Here is a 14,503-nt window from a genome sequence, read left to right as displayed (position 1 = left end):
ATCCCTTACGGATTCATCACAACTGACGGATTCGTTGTTCTCAGTTGTTATGTGATTCACGATGTCTGATTTCATCTGGAGCCATATATTAAAGAGGGACAAGTCTGTAGGCTCAACATCTCCAGAGGACCCTGCAAACTCAAATAATGCCACTTTTTCAGGTCCCATGTATTTACTTAACACTTCGAAACCTATCCTTACATCACTTATCTTAAGAGTCTTTTCCAACTTCTTGTTGCCTATTGTGTTTACTTTCTTCCTTACAATACTGGGTGCAGTAGGGTCCCACGGCACCAAACCACATTTGCGAAATCCATTTTGGATTATGGAAGGACTTATTTTCTCATCCAATACCTCCTTTAGCAATGGGCAAAAATCCTTCTTTTTTAAAACAGGTGTTTCTATGTTTTTGAGACGCCACTCATGAACTTTTGCTCTCCAGTTCTCTTTAAGGGATCTGAATACCGCGACATCCATCGGTTGTATCAAATGAGTCGCATTTGCATGGAGTGCAACTAAAATAATTCCATTTTCCTCGCAGAATTTGCTCGTATGGAGAGTTAAATGTGACGAGTGTCCGTCAATGAACAGGATGACTGGTCGGGGAATGTTGTTCCTGGAAAGCCAAGGATGAAATACGTTGCATATAAATTCATAGAACAAGGCCCCTGTCATCCACCCAGAATCCGATTTGCCCAGGCCCCAGTCTGCAGGTACACTGTTTACCAACTCCTGTGGGATCCTTTCATACTTGAAAACAACTAACGGAGGTGCAAGCTGCCCCTCAGCATTGGCCGTTATGAGTACAGTCAGACATTCCTTTTCGTCTGGATTAACATGCTGATATATGTTTTTATCGCCTTTTATCGCAAGCACCTTATTGCCCTTTGGGTTTAGGAAAAACGCTGATTCATCGGCATTAAAAACCCTGTTAGGAATGGATAATATCTCGTCCAATCCATGATTTTTTAGATAAATGTAAACTTCACTAAACCAGTTATGGAGTTGTTCCTGTGTGACACCGGCCCTACTTGCAGTTAGATTCTGCGCTACCCTTATAGCGACAGAGGGGTTTCTTCTCTGGAAACTTTCAAACCAAGTTCGACCAGGCCGGTCATTTTTGAAGTTATTAGGTCTCCCTAAATCTTTAATCAATTTTTGTACACTGTCTAGCAGGTCATCTCTGTTCACAGGAAACCCTGCCTCTGCTGTGGATGCTACCCATAGAACTAAGAGGTTTCCTTCTTCTTGTGATAGCACTGGAGAAGGTCCCATTTTCTTGAATTTGTAGGTGTCATCTTTCACGTATCTCCTCAGTGTCGTTCGTGGTACTCCATGATTCTTGGCAGCTGCATTAAGCGGAACCCCGTGACGGACATCATTTACTGCCCCTCTGATTCTATCTTCTTCATAAGACCACCATTTTCTCTTTTGTGATGCCATGTTTCTCAACCTACACAAATACAGAAAGTTGATGAAGACCTACATTAATAAATGCTAACTTAATAACTTAAAGTTGATAAAAACAACATTTGTATGAAATATCATGTGTTGTCCACTATTGAAATGCCTCATTTCACTACCTGGACACTCGTCGTTTAGTAGTGGACACCCCCTGTCCACGACTAGACAGGGTAACTAAAAAACATCAGAAAAAACACAGTCTGCGAATCAATAACAGGAGATTTGATTTTTAATTCGACACTGGGTAAACATAAAAAGTTTATTTTCACTAGTAGTGGCCACCTCTTGTCCACTACTAAACATATGCCATTATTTTGTTTCAGTAGTGGACACCTCATTTAATGGGCTTGGGAAACTCATAAACATAAAATAAATGTCTTGAAATGCATCATTCAAGCCTATGCTAATAGTATTTCATGAAAACAATTTAGTATAACCAACTGATAATAGAGTAATTGTGATTAGTACTTACCAACTACCTTAAAGAAATGTACAGCGGAGTCACATGTGATACCAGTTCAACTGAGACGCCATTACTAACAAGCGCGGGAAAGCCTCCCATGGTGCACTGGAAATGGGTTAGTGCTGGGTATCGCCACTAGGGGGTTCGGTCTATTAATTGAACTTCGTGTTTGGGCAGTGGAGCAGTCTCCAGACTTATTATACGTATTTTAAGTTGAAAATGTCCACTACTAACGCCGTGTCCACTACCGGTGCGTTTACCTTAGATATTTCACTTTGTGGGAGCCACCTGAGATGTCATGACAATGACAATGCACCTGGACATCAGACTTTTCAGGTTGCAGAGTTTCCTGACAAATATGGAACTTTCTAAGGATGGGAAAGCATTGAAGTGACATTATTTTGCATCAGGAGATTAGTTAAAAGCAGCATCACTAGAGACATTACACGAGGTTGCAAGAGGTGGCGTCCAGCATTGCTTCCAAAATATTTACTAATGCTGGCAAAAGCATATAATTATTGAATCAATCAATCAATACTGATCTGCATTTAGGGCAATCGCCTAGGTAGCAGATTCCCTATCTGTTGTTTTCCTAGCCTTTTCTTAAATGATTACAAAGAAATTGGAAATTTATTGAACGTCTCCCTTGGTAGGTTATTCCCATCCGTAACTCCCCTTCCTATAAATGGATAATTGCCCCAATTTGTCCTCTTGAATTCCAACTTTATCTTCATATTGTGATCTTTCCTACTTTTAAAGACGCCACTCAAACTTATTTGTCTACTAATGTCATTCCACACTATTTCTCCGCTGACAGCTCAGAACATACAGCTTATGATATAGATGTTGATTCCCATAGGGAACATGAAATATTTGTCCTGAATGAGTAAATTTATAATAGCAATATAATGGTCCATTATTGGACATTATAAATTTTCCAGCTAACTCATTCTTGGTTGCCTGCGTTTCGCCCTCATGTGCTAGGTTGGGCTCATCAGTTGGTACTTAGCACACCTACCAAGACGCAAGGTGAGTGCATACCGTAGAGGCCACTGCATAGGCTACTTGAAGCCACCAGCAGTGCCATTGCACTATGAGAGACTATGTCTCATTTCCAAAAATTAATGCCTGCCTGGCCATCAGATGATATTGATATTGATTCCCATAGGGAGGGCGAAATGCAGGCAACCAAGAATGAGTTAGCTGGAAAATTTATAATGTCCTTACGGACCATTATATTGGTATTACATACCACTTACTCGAGCAGCTCATCTTCTTTTAGTTCTTCCCAGCCCAAACTTTGCAACATTTTTGTAATGCTACTCTTTTGTCGGAAATCACCCAGAACAAATCGAGCTGCTTTTCTTTGGATTTTTTCCAGTTCTTGAATCAAGGTTTCCTGGTGAGGGTCCCATTAGGGCATTACTCTGAAGGTGGTTGTGCATAGTCACAGAGAGGAACTATACACCTAGGCCTTAAACTTCTGAATCCCTCCTCATGTTTTGGAGAAGAATTAATTGTGCTCTAGTGGCTGTAGTGAGGGCCCAGCTTCAAGGTGTAGGGGTAGCATGCCTGCCTGGTTCTTATTAGAGACCGCTTTTTGGCCAGTCCAAGGTTTTTAATTCTAGGCTGGTAGCTGAAACAAGGCTCATTCTCATAACTGAAGGTGTCTTAGCATTGACCATGTGGCACTCCAATATCTAGCTGGGCAGCAGTCACGTGGCAGATCAAGGCCCTTAACTGGGATTTTGTGCCATGGGTTTGTTGCTTGTATTGTTTTTGCAGTATTAACAGGGGTTTCAAACTTAAGAGGGAGTTATATTTGAGGAAGTACACAGATGTACAAGTTTGACTGCTATCAATGACATTGTAGGACTCAAATTGGAATTTATTTACAGTTGAAAGCAGAAGCCGAAGCTCAGCTAGCTGTGGCTCGTGAGGCAGCAGAACGTGCACAGCTGGAACGCACATCCCTCAAGGAACAGCAGCGGCATCTTGACAGTGAACGACGTCGATTGACTGAAATGGAACACGACCTCACAGTTAGAGCTAGGGAGGTTGAAGGTCTAGCTCAGGTAAGCTGGATATACACAGAGTTCATAAAGTATGGTCACATGAGAACATATTATAAGACCTAGAGGTATTTGAAATGTAGAATTCTTCTAGATAATCCTTTTTCAGGTTTTACATTTTATCCTCTTCTTTAGCCATTGTTCCAAAAATAAATTCATCTCCTGAAAAAGCCAATTCTTCTTCTTTTTTCTTCTTCTTCTCCTCCCCCTCCTCGTCCTCCTCCTCCGTCTTGATCGAGTACAGCCACTGTAGTCTGAGTCTACATTTTGTTCTCCTTCCTTCAGCCTTAACCTCTCTGTTTTAATATGTCCAAACCATTCTATTGGAAAGCTTTTCCACTCCAAGTTCCTTCCCAACATTCTCCTTTCTTACTCCATCCTTTCTTGTCTTTCCTAACATAAATCTTTAAAATTTCATCTCAGTGGCATGGATTTTACTCTCCTGTCTTTTCATCAGTGTCCAGGTCTCTGTTGCGTATGTCAGTATGGGGCAATATATCTTATACATTACCTCTTTTTTTTACACTTCCGTGGTACTTCCCTCTTCCAGGTAAAATTTTCCACACTCTGGTAAAATGTCTCTTATGTCCTGTTTCTGATCTCCATGTTCAGTCCTGCATCATGCATCTGTTTGTCCTAAGTACTTGAAGCTTTCCACAATTTCAAGATTTTGTCTCCCCAGTTTTTAAGGTGCCTTTACCTTTCTATACTCCCTGGCACGTAAGCACATGCATTAAGGGTACAACCTTACTCCTCCCCTGTTAATACTGAAGGTAGTGATTTTTAGTTGTTTTCCAACTGTTGGGTTTGATTCAGTGTCGCTAAACATAGAGTTTAGGGACCCTACTCACCGATACATCTTACAGTTACCGCCACTATACAATCATGTTTTATTTCGTGATTTGCGAGAATTATGTATTGCCACTGTCGTATTGTTAAAAGTCACTAGTGTTACATTTGCAGTTATAATTAAAACATATTTTCTTTTTCTGTGGCATTGTAAATCTGTTTGGGCAATACCAGCTAAGTAGAATTGTGGCATGTTTGAATAATGCATTTAAATGGTGTCAAATGACAAACGCAGAATTATATTAATTCGATTAGGATGTCTAAGAACCAAGAAAAATCTGGAAGAACTCCTCCGAAAAGGAAAGCAACATTACCTCCTCTATAAAAATCAGTTCAGTTCAAACGGAAGGAAATTTCATTATCAACCTAACTTAACCTAACCTCGTAGACATGATTTGGGCTTATGCCACATCAAGAAAACAAGGTGAAACTCTTTACGTTTCACAGAGAACTTTGCTCTGCGCCTTCAGAAGAAAATCTCGACTGTTCACGAGAAAGTCTTCTACAATAATGAGGTTTTGAATTTAAGAGTATTTTACCATTGGAGAATTGTAGTGGTACACTCGTTCATACGAACAATTCGTTTAAATTGTATTAAATGACGAGTGCAGAATTTTATTAATTCAGTCTTATTTCCTCCAATACTTACTTATAGAATTTTATTAGGATGTCTAAGAAGCAAGAAAAATCTGCAATAAATGACAAGCACACCACAGTGCCCTCTGGTAACATCACCACCTTCAGCTCCTTGTCCCTGTTATTTTCCTTTGTCAGTATAAACAACAATGGCAACTGCACACTTCCCTATCTTAGTCTAGTTACATTCCCAAACCGTTCTGTCCAACCGACTAGGGTCTGAACAATGCTCCAACAATTTGTACGTTGCTTGCACGTATTCGATCACCACCTTATAATTTTTTTTGTATGAATGGTCATAGATGTCCACCAACTGGGGAGAGAGTATTCATTGATTGTAATTATAATTAATACATGCAGTTAGTTTGTTTAATAAATTCAAGTAAGAAAATGTTATGAAATTATTTAACATGATACCGTAATAGAAGGTGACCCAAAAGCCCATTAATATTTGATGAGGCAATACTTCACGGAACATTGGAAGTAGAGAGGTAATAATTAACACACATAAAGCTTCACTAACAATGCCTTTTCTGATAACGTCAACATGCCCCGATTGCAGGTGCATCCGACACCCTCTCTCCCAATAGTTCATTTTATACTGTACACAGGTCTCATGCGGCATCACTAATGTGTCTCTGTCCAGCACCATCTTTTGGCCTGTTTGTGCCCCTGTTATTGGTGTCAATAAAACCCCATGTCATGTGAAGCATGTGAGGCTGACGTGTTGCTATTCAGTGCCATATGTTGGTCATTTTTTGTAATTTATTTTGTTGTCAATAAAACCCCATGTCATGCCAATCATGTCTGTCAATTATTACCTGTCTACCTCCAATATTCCGTAAAGTATTGCCTTGTCAAATGTTCATCATAATTTATAACTTTCATTTCTGTGTTGACTTGACCGGTCTTCAAATGTTGATGAACTTTCGGGTCACCTTGTACTGTTTCTGCTTAACAGAGTTTATTTTTGTGTCTTTATGCATTTTAGATTTCATTTGAATATTTTTTAATCATATTTCTCAACGTGGGAGCCATGACGCACGCAGTACGTCAACGACACCACTGATGAGCTTCTCGCCTCCGGTGCTGTTTGAGCAGAACAGTTAATGAAATGGAATCAGGGAAAGAATGTTTTGTTCAAATGTAGATATTCTGTAACTTTCCTACAACAGATAACTACGTTTTTGAACATTTCTCACAAAAATGGTGTGTTGTAAACAATTGCTGTGTAAAAAATCACTGAACAGCGCACGTAGGTAATACAGTAGCCTCTGACAGTGCAAACACAGATAGATATGGCATTGTTTGAAGCCAATTACTACTTTCTTTTGTGGAATTCCACAAGGTATTGTTCAAGACATAAGCCTGGTTATTCTGGACACTCGCTATGGTAGAACATGCAGTCCTGCAGCACCGTCCCTCTTCGTAACACGCTCTACATGGCTCTCGCAACCCACACCCATTCTCCTTAGTCACAAATTTACTGGCAAAATATGTTCCTGTAGGCAGTGTGATAGATTTTGGGAGCCTACAAGATGGTGGTTCTTCCACTAAGAATGCCCTGCAACTTCACTATTCTCTGTTGACATTGCAGAAGAGTATGCCGAATTGTAATGGCTATGGAGATATTAACTAATAATTAATATGCTGCCCAGATGGAGCATATGTTTAATAACAGCTTAACAATGCACAGATAAGAGGTCTGCTTGTTTACATAGGTACTAGTGGAAATATGAGCTTTAATATTTGGCACGGAGTGTGACGCACATGTGTCATCATCAGCACTAAGTGAAAGTGGACCCATAACGCACATGTGTCATCATCGACCGCGACCGTGTTAAGTATAATTTACCAACGTACTGTACATCCCATTAATACTTCTTTAACGGTTAGATAAACTTTGCCTTGGGGCCGATGACTGTAGATGTTAGGCTCCTTTAAACAACAAGCATCATCATCAAATTTTGCTTCCTAGACTTTGACTATGGCATAGAGTCTGGGATGCCTTTTCATGCATATCCTTACTACTACCTGCATGCATCTTCTCTGTTTTTTCCCTTTTTAGATTTCTTTTCCCACATTCCTCTTTTGAAGAGAGAGAATATACAACAGATAACTGCCCCTATCAGAGAATCTAACTGATCAGCCTCCTAATCAGTTCACACAAAACTATATGTATGACAATGAATGTTATGTTTTTTCTATGTCATATTAGTATTTTTCTAGCAAGCAAGTTGTATTGTTATCTGTTGGATTCCCTGCCCTTTACTTTATTGTAATTTTAAGCATTTTCACAATCATGTCATGGAATATAGGTGATGTCTGATAATTGATAATGAGCGGTTTAGTACCGAGTTTGCTATAGCCTGGATGGTGTATTCAGATGTTTTCATTTTCCTCAAGAAGTCCATAGTTTCTTTAGGTATAGTCCTGCTGCTGCTTATCATCAGACTAAGCACTTCTCATTTTTGTAATTTTTTTTCTTTGGTTCTCACAGCATTGATCATAGATGGCCTTTTTCTTGTCACAGATATTTCTTGGCTGATGTTCGTAATCCTCTAATCTCACAGTTGGATCAATCACCATAGCTGTTCCTTTAGTTCAGTCGATCACTATTATGTCAGCTTGACATATTAGCCCGCATGGCGGCCATAATCGTTAAGGCATCAAATCAATACAGTCTGACAACATGGTTAGCCGGTTCGAGTCCTGTTGTTCGAAAAAAAAAATTAAAAAAAATCATCATCTGAATGTTAGCCAGCAGGGTTGGAGAGGTGGTGGTGTACAATTTTTAATCACTGGATTGCATTCCAAACCTCTCCACATTGTTCGTATGGATTGAGCGCATACGGCGCTGTTGATGGTGATTCGTCCATCGGATGACGACGTAAAGCTTTGAGCAGACCCCTTGTTCATGTTTAGCAGGAGTAGACTATGTGCCGACACCGGGTTTCACTCTCTGCCGACCTCATTATCATGATCATCCCACATCGAAATATGCAGGTCGCCTATGGGTGTCAAATAGAAAGACCTGCACCAGGCGAGCCGAACATGTCCTCAGACACTCCTGGCACTAAAAGCCATACGATAAATAAATAAAGCTCGACGTGTTGATCCTTCTTCAGAGAAGCTTCTGACTTCTTCATAGACTTTGAGATGATGTTTTATACGAAGGCTTCCAGTGATCATAGAATACACTGCATTGTGGCAATTGATTACCATATAATCTCGAATACCACCCGCACTGTTTTTTCGAAAATATCGCTTCCAAAATTGGGTGCGGGTCTTATTTAAAATTTTGGGAAATTTATCTTTCCGAATGCGCGTAAATCGGGCATCATCGCCGGCGCGACTTGGCAACAGTGCTCTCTCTGCTCTCAGTATTCGCTGCTTCCGCGCTTGGCGTCAGTCTCATGCACGTTCTCAGAGTATCAGCATGAACTCCACAAAGTGTTTGCAATCTTTTACTGCAAGTGAGAAACTGAAAGTAGTTCGGGAAGCCGATATTGACGAGTCGTGTTTTCACGATTGGAGAAAGAAGAAAAATGTGCTATTAACATGTAGTGGTGATCGTAGAGCTTTTCGTGGACTGAGTGTACAGTTTCCAGAAATTGAAAAAAAACTTTATAAATATGTGACAGAAAGGCAGGAATTAGGATATGGTGTGTCAGCCGAAATATGTCAGCTAAAGGCATTAGAGATCGCAAAGGAACTTTCATCGGAAGGGTTTAAGGCAAGCCGAGGATAGGTTTGTAATTTTTATAAAAGAAATGTGTTGAGCGTACGAAGGCATACCTCAATTTCACGACGACTTCCTAGTGCCTAGTTATTGTCGTTTCAGCGTCACATAATTCGGATGCGGAAGGAAAATGCATATTTGCTCTTCCAAATTGGCAATGCAGATTAGACGCCAGTCTACTTTGAAACGCCAGTGGACAGGACTGTGAATGTTACGGGAGCAAAACGTGTTACCATTAGAACAGGTGGTAATGAAAAACAACAGTGTACAGTAATGATATGTATTCTCGCCGACGGAACCAAATTGCCGCCGTACATTGTTCTCAAGCAAAAGATGCTTCCTAAAAATCTACCTCCTATTGTTATCATCAGATCTCAGAACTCCGGCTGGATGAACAGTTCACTTGTGGAAGACTGAGTAAAGTGTATCTGGCAACGTCGCCCTGGTGCATTATTGGGACAAAAGAGCTTGCTTGTTCTTGACACTTACTGCAGCCACAAAACAGAAGAAACATATCAAGGATGGAAAAACCGACCTAGCAGTTATTCCTGGCGGGATGACGTCTATGCTACAGCCGCTGGATGTCTGCGTAACCGTCCTTTTAAAGCAGCCTTGAAACAGCTCTATACAGAATAGATGGCGGATGATAATCACACACTGATGCCAACTGGTCGCATTCAGTGCCCGGAAGTTCAGCTGCTGTGTTCGTGGATTTTGACAGCATGAAATCGTATTCCTGGAGACCTCATACAGAAGAGCTTCAGGAAATATAGCATTTCTAATGCTATGGATGGCAGCGATGACGACATTTTGTGGGAAGGTGATGGTGATGAAAGTTCCGAAGTTGGTACTGATGATGATTATGATGACGATGATGACGAATGAACTCATTGGATATCGTTCTGAAAATGATTGTTTACTTTTATTTGTATTTTCTAATCATTTGATGTGTGATAGTAAAGATTGTAAATAATGTTGACCTCACTTTTGTTGTTGTTGTTGTTTCAAAATAAGGGTGCGGGTCATATTTGGTGGCGGGTGGTATTCGAGATTATACGGTATATGTTGCATAGTTTTACTGTCCTCCCTGGTGTCTTCCTTTCTCTGTTAGTAACATATTGAACATTATTGATTGAATGATTGGTGCATAATGAAAAATTACAAATTGTCCCTCGTCTTATTCATATCTCTCTATGCCTGCAGGAAAAGCAAAGTTGGTCTTCGTAATAATCTAATTTCTTTTGTAGATTGCCAAATCCACCCGGAATGACAGTGTCGAGGCATTGGCAGAAGCGTCGAGAATGGAACGAACAACGACCGAACGGGCTCTTGAACTTAAGCAGCAGCTGAAGGACCTACAGGAACGAGAGCAACGACTTGCGCAAGTGGGTATAGTAAAAGAGGCGTCATTGAATTTTATAATAAGTCTCTTTATCCTTACTTAATATGTTATAATTCAACCATTATTTTAACTTCTTGCCCTCAACCTATCTGCAGGTGTGCTCAAAAGAGCTCAAGATTGTTGTTTGTGTTTTTTAAACCAAAATATATATTTTTTAAAATTAACATTTAGCACATATTCAAATGTAAAAATCTCTCTAATATACAAAACTATGGGCATTTCAGAAATGAATATACCTTGGACTTATCATTATAAGTAGCACAGAAATATATAGGTACATTTTTAATTATGGAAATACTGTATTTTCTTTGCATAATTGTCACTTTTTGAGTGAAAATATATGGTACAACCATTATGTGAATAAATTAAAATTGTAACAATTGGTCACATCACCTGTCAGTGATCAGGTTCCCTGTAATGGGGGAATGTGCAAGTAAGTGTCAAGGACATCTATAGAAGTTTTACAACACTAGTTCAAGTAGTTGCTTATATTTCCCAGTGATCGCATGCTGAGAAACTGTTCAGTGTAGCTCTGATTGATCATTTTTGATACTTAATTTGAAATACAGTAAGACCTCGTTAAGACGTTTCTGCAGGGGACAACAAAAATGAACGTGTTGAGCAAGAAAGCATACTGCTGAATACATAAATACATATCCCATGTTGTTCCATCTTAAGCGATGGGTCAGCGAACGAGGCTTCTCCACCAGTTCCGGTCTCTGAACTTCTCTCCTTCTTTGGAAAGTATGTTCTCACTGTTCAATGTCAATCTTTACCATGTCCTTATACCTGAGTCTTTGTTGTCCTTTTGGACTTTTGTCTTCAATTTTAGATCATACATTTGTTTCGGTAATCTGTTATCTCCCATGCGTCGCATATGTCCATACCATATCAGTCCCTGCAGTCTTACAACTTGAGCCTGCTTATGGATTTCCTCATTACAGACTCTGGGGCCAGTGACCTAGATGTTAGGCCCCTTTAAACAACAAGCATCATCATCATCATCATCATCATCATCATCATCATCATTACAGACTCTGTCCCTCCGTGTTTTACCGATCATATACTGCTGAATATATGAATAAAAACTATCCATCAGGGATATGGAAACACTAGATATAATTTTTTCCGACAGGAGGGCATTTTACATCGTGTATCCGCGGATACAGTGAAAACTATATCTACCATTTCTAAAGATGAGAGGAAAGTATTAAAAGATGTCAAAAATACCAAACAACAAATATGAAAACGTATGCACAGGGGCCAATAAAAATATCAGAGTATCGTATTTACCCAAATAATCCCCGCTGTCGAATAATGCCTGCACCCTCATTTTAGAAAGGCTCATTTTGAAATAAAATTAAATGAACTAAAATTCCTTCCATCGAAAGAGTAACATAGGCATAAACAAACATTTCATATCACTCTGCGAGGTCCACGTGGTCTTTACGCAAATATGAACATGTAAATTTACGGATATGGCTGCTTTACCTCAGATGATAAAAATACATTATCGCTGCTATGGAATATATTTTCCATGTAAATGAGCAAGTAGGCCTGATTACGTGACAGGTATTTCATTAATCTGAACTTGCAATAAGCTCGATTACCTGTAGATGGGAAGATTCGTTGTCTCTTGCATCACTAAAATACTCTCCTAAATTACTTACAAATTTATCACACACCACATCTAAAACACTTCTAACGCGGTCTCTTTTTACTTCGTGGTGGATAATTTTTTTCGTGCAATGTAAACACTTGAAACAGATACATTGGCACATTCCGATATTCGTCTACTGTAAAACACTTCTCACACGTGGTCTCTTTTTATCCCCTTAATAATAAACGGTGTAAAACTTTTTTTCAAGTTTTATACACCGTTTATGTGAAATTTGTTACTAATAAACGGTGTATAAACCTCCTGTGTATACATCTGTTATAGTATAAGCGTTCTATCGCAGCGAGTAGCGGAAAAAGAAACGGGTGCGCCGTTTATTTTCATGGTATTTACTGTCTGCAGTAATATAATCGTGGTGAAATATTCAACTTATCCATTGAACATTCAAGGAATGGACGATAACATTGATGATCTTCACAATATTTTAAACATAGAAGACATACACCATTTAGGGGTTATGGAGGCTAGACATTTTAAAGTAAAACACTTTTAAAGAAACAGAATGACAGTGAATAACTATAAAAGAAATGATGGTTGGGTGAATTTTTGTGTAATAATGTGTTACTGCTTAATAGACTTTTGAAATTACGAGTTCATTATGCATTATCTGCCTCTACAAAGATCTTTCTCAAATTTGAGTATAAAAAGGGACTTTGACATAAAAAAATGGTATAACTTGAAAACGATACGTAATATTATTTCCATACTTTGTAGTTGAATACGTAGATACAGTGGAACCTCGATTATCCGTTCCCGGAAAATACGTTTTCCCGGAATATGCGTTCAAATTACGCAGTCCCGCGAGCATCGTAATTAAATCACGTTGTAAAAGTCCCGCATTATCCGTTCCTCGAAGAAACGATTTCCCGGATCAACCGTCCAGAAATTCCAGTCCCATCAATGCTAAATCCTCTATCAATCGTTTTTTAATAAACTGTATCTCACGAAAGGACAGCTATGGAATATTTATGGATCACTGCGATAATTAAAGCAAGTAGGGCCTACTGTACCGGTACTGGAAAAGCAGTCGGCGGTGAACTTGCATAAGGGACCATCTTAGCATCGCATTCGGGTGGTATTGTTTAGAGAATCTCGAAAAATCATAAAGCAGAGAGTGGCCACAACAATTGCAAGGAGACACGGCGCATTTCGACAGCTCTGCTTGAAGACAGAACGAGTTTCGTCAAATGTTCGCACTTATAAAACGTCCATATTATGTCCAGGGTTAGATGTTTATATTTTGACATTTTTTCGATCGTACTGCCGAAGAGGTTTTTGGCACTTTGCTCAGGGCACTGCAGAGTAACTGGGCTTTCAGGCAGGAATCGAAACTGCTCCTTCTTAACACAAATTCAGTATTTTTGATATTATCGTCCATAATTATGTTAGCGAGACCAAAACGGACGTTGCACCTTACATTTTAAAAAAAGAAAGCCATGGGAGGTCTTGGGATTGCCTATTACTGTTTAGGTTCTAATGTAAGACTGGGAATTTTACGTTTTCGTGTTAAAATACCAAAAACCGCAGTCGTTTTATTTGCGCACGTTACATTTTAAATGGTTGGTATCATTTCAAACTCGTACTGACATGAGCAGTGAGCGCGCTTTCCAGATGACCTCAAGGTCACGAATAACCGTAATTTCTGAAGTTTTGATATTTCTTTTATCTTTCCAATTTGATTGGATTTGTGACGTGCATAATTGAATTTAATGCATTTGAGACCTTTTAAGAATCGATACATACATTCGAAACCATGTTTTCGAGTTCAACATAACCTTTAAAAGTCGATGTAGGCCTAATTTGCGCGGTACGAGATTTCCAGAAACTGACTACGAACAGTATACCGGAGACCAAATTACAATGAAAGATTAAGAAATGAACGGATTTCGCCATCATTTTGGGTGCTTTTGTATCTAATGTACTTTATTTTATTAAATGAGAGAATTAAAAACTACTTTTGGTCGATTGTCGTTTGGCTTGGCGTTGTTAGATTTATCGAAGAGTTTGGCTAGCGTAATCAAAGTTGCTGAACTGAAAGACGTTTTCACGGGAAAATGACGAAGATTCTCCTGTAAAATTGAATATAAAGTATCGAGATTTTGAACTCGCGTACCGGTAATTAATGCACTTTCGCGGTCTAACATGCCCGCCTCTCATCCAGAGGGCCCGGGTTCGATTGCGACCAGGTCAGGCAATT

General features: G+C 39.4%; 1 protein-coding gene across 2 annotated transcripts in view; it reads left to right on the top strand.

Annotated features, from left to right (window-relative positions):
- LOC136872104 (fas-binding factor 1) overlaps nt 1–14,503 on the top strand; it is a 147,251-nt gene that overhangs the window by 117,926 nt on the left and 14,822 nt on the right. For both annotated transcript variants that reach the window (XM_067145961.2, XM_067145955.2), the window contains exons 14-15: nt 3,826–4,002; nt 10,474–10,611. In XM_067145961.2, the coding sequence (XP_067002062.2) occupies nt 3,826–4,002; nt 10,474–10,611 (315 nt within the window). The remainder of the gene's footprint in view (nt 1–3,825; nt 4,003–10,473; nt 10,612–14,503) is intronic.

This window comes from Anabrus simplex, chromosome 1, assembly GCF_040414725.1.
Source record: "Anabrus simplex isolate iqAnaSimp1 chromosome 1, ASM4041472v1, whole genome shotgun sequence".
NCBI lineage: Eukaryota > Metazoa > Arthropoda > Insecta > Orthoptera > Tettigoniidae > Anabrus > Anabrus simplex.
This window is presented reverse-complemented; position numbering and strand designations above follow the sequence as displayed.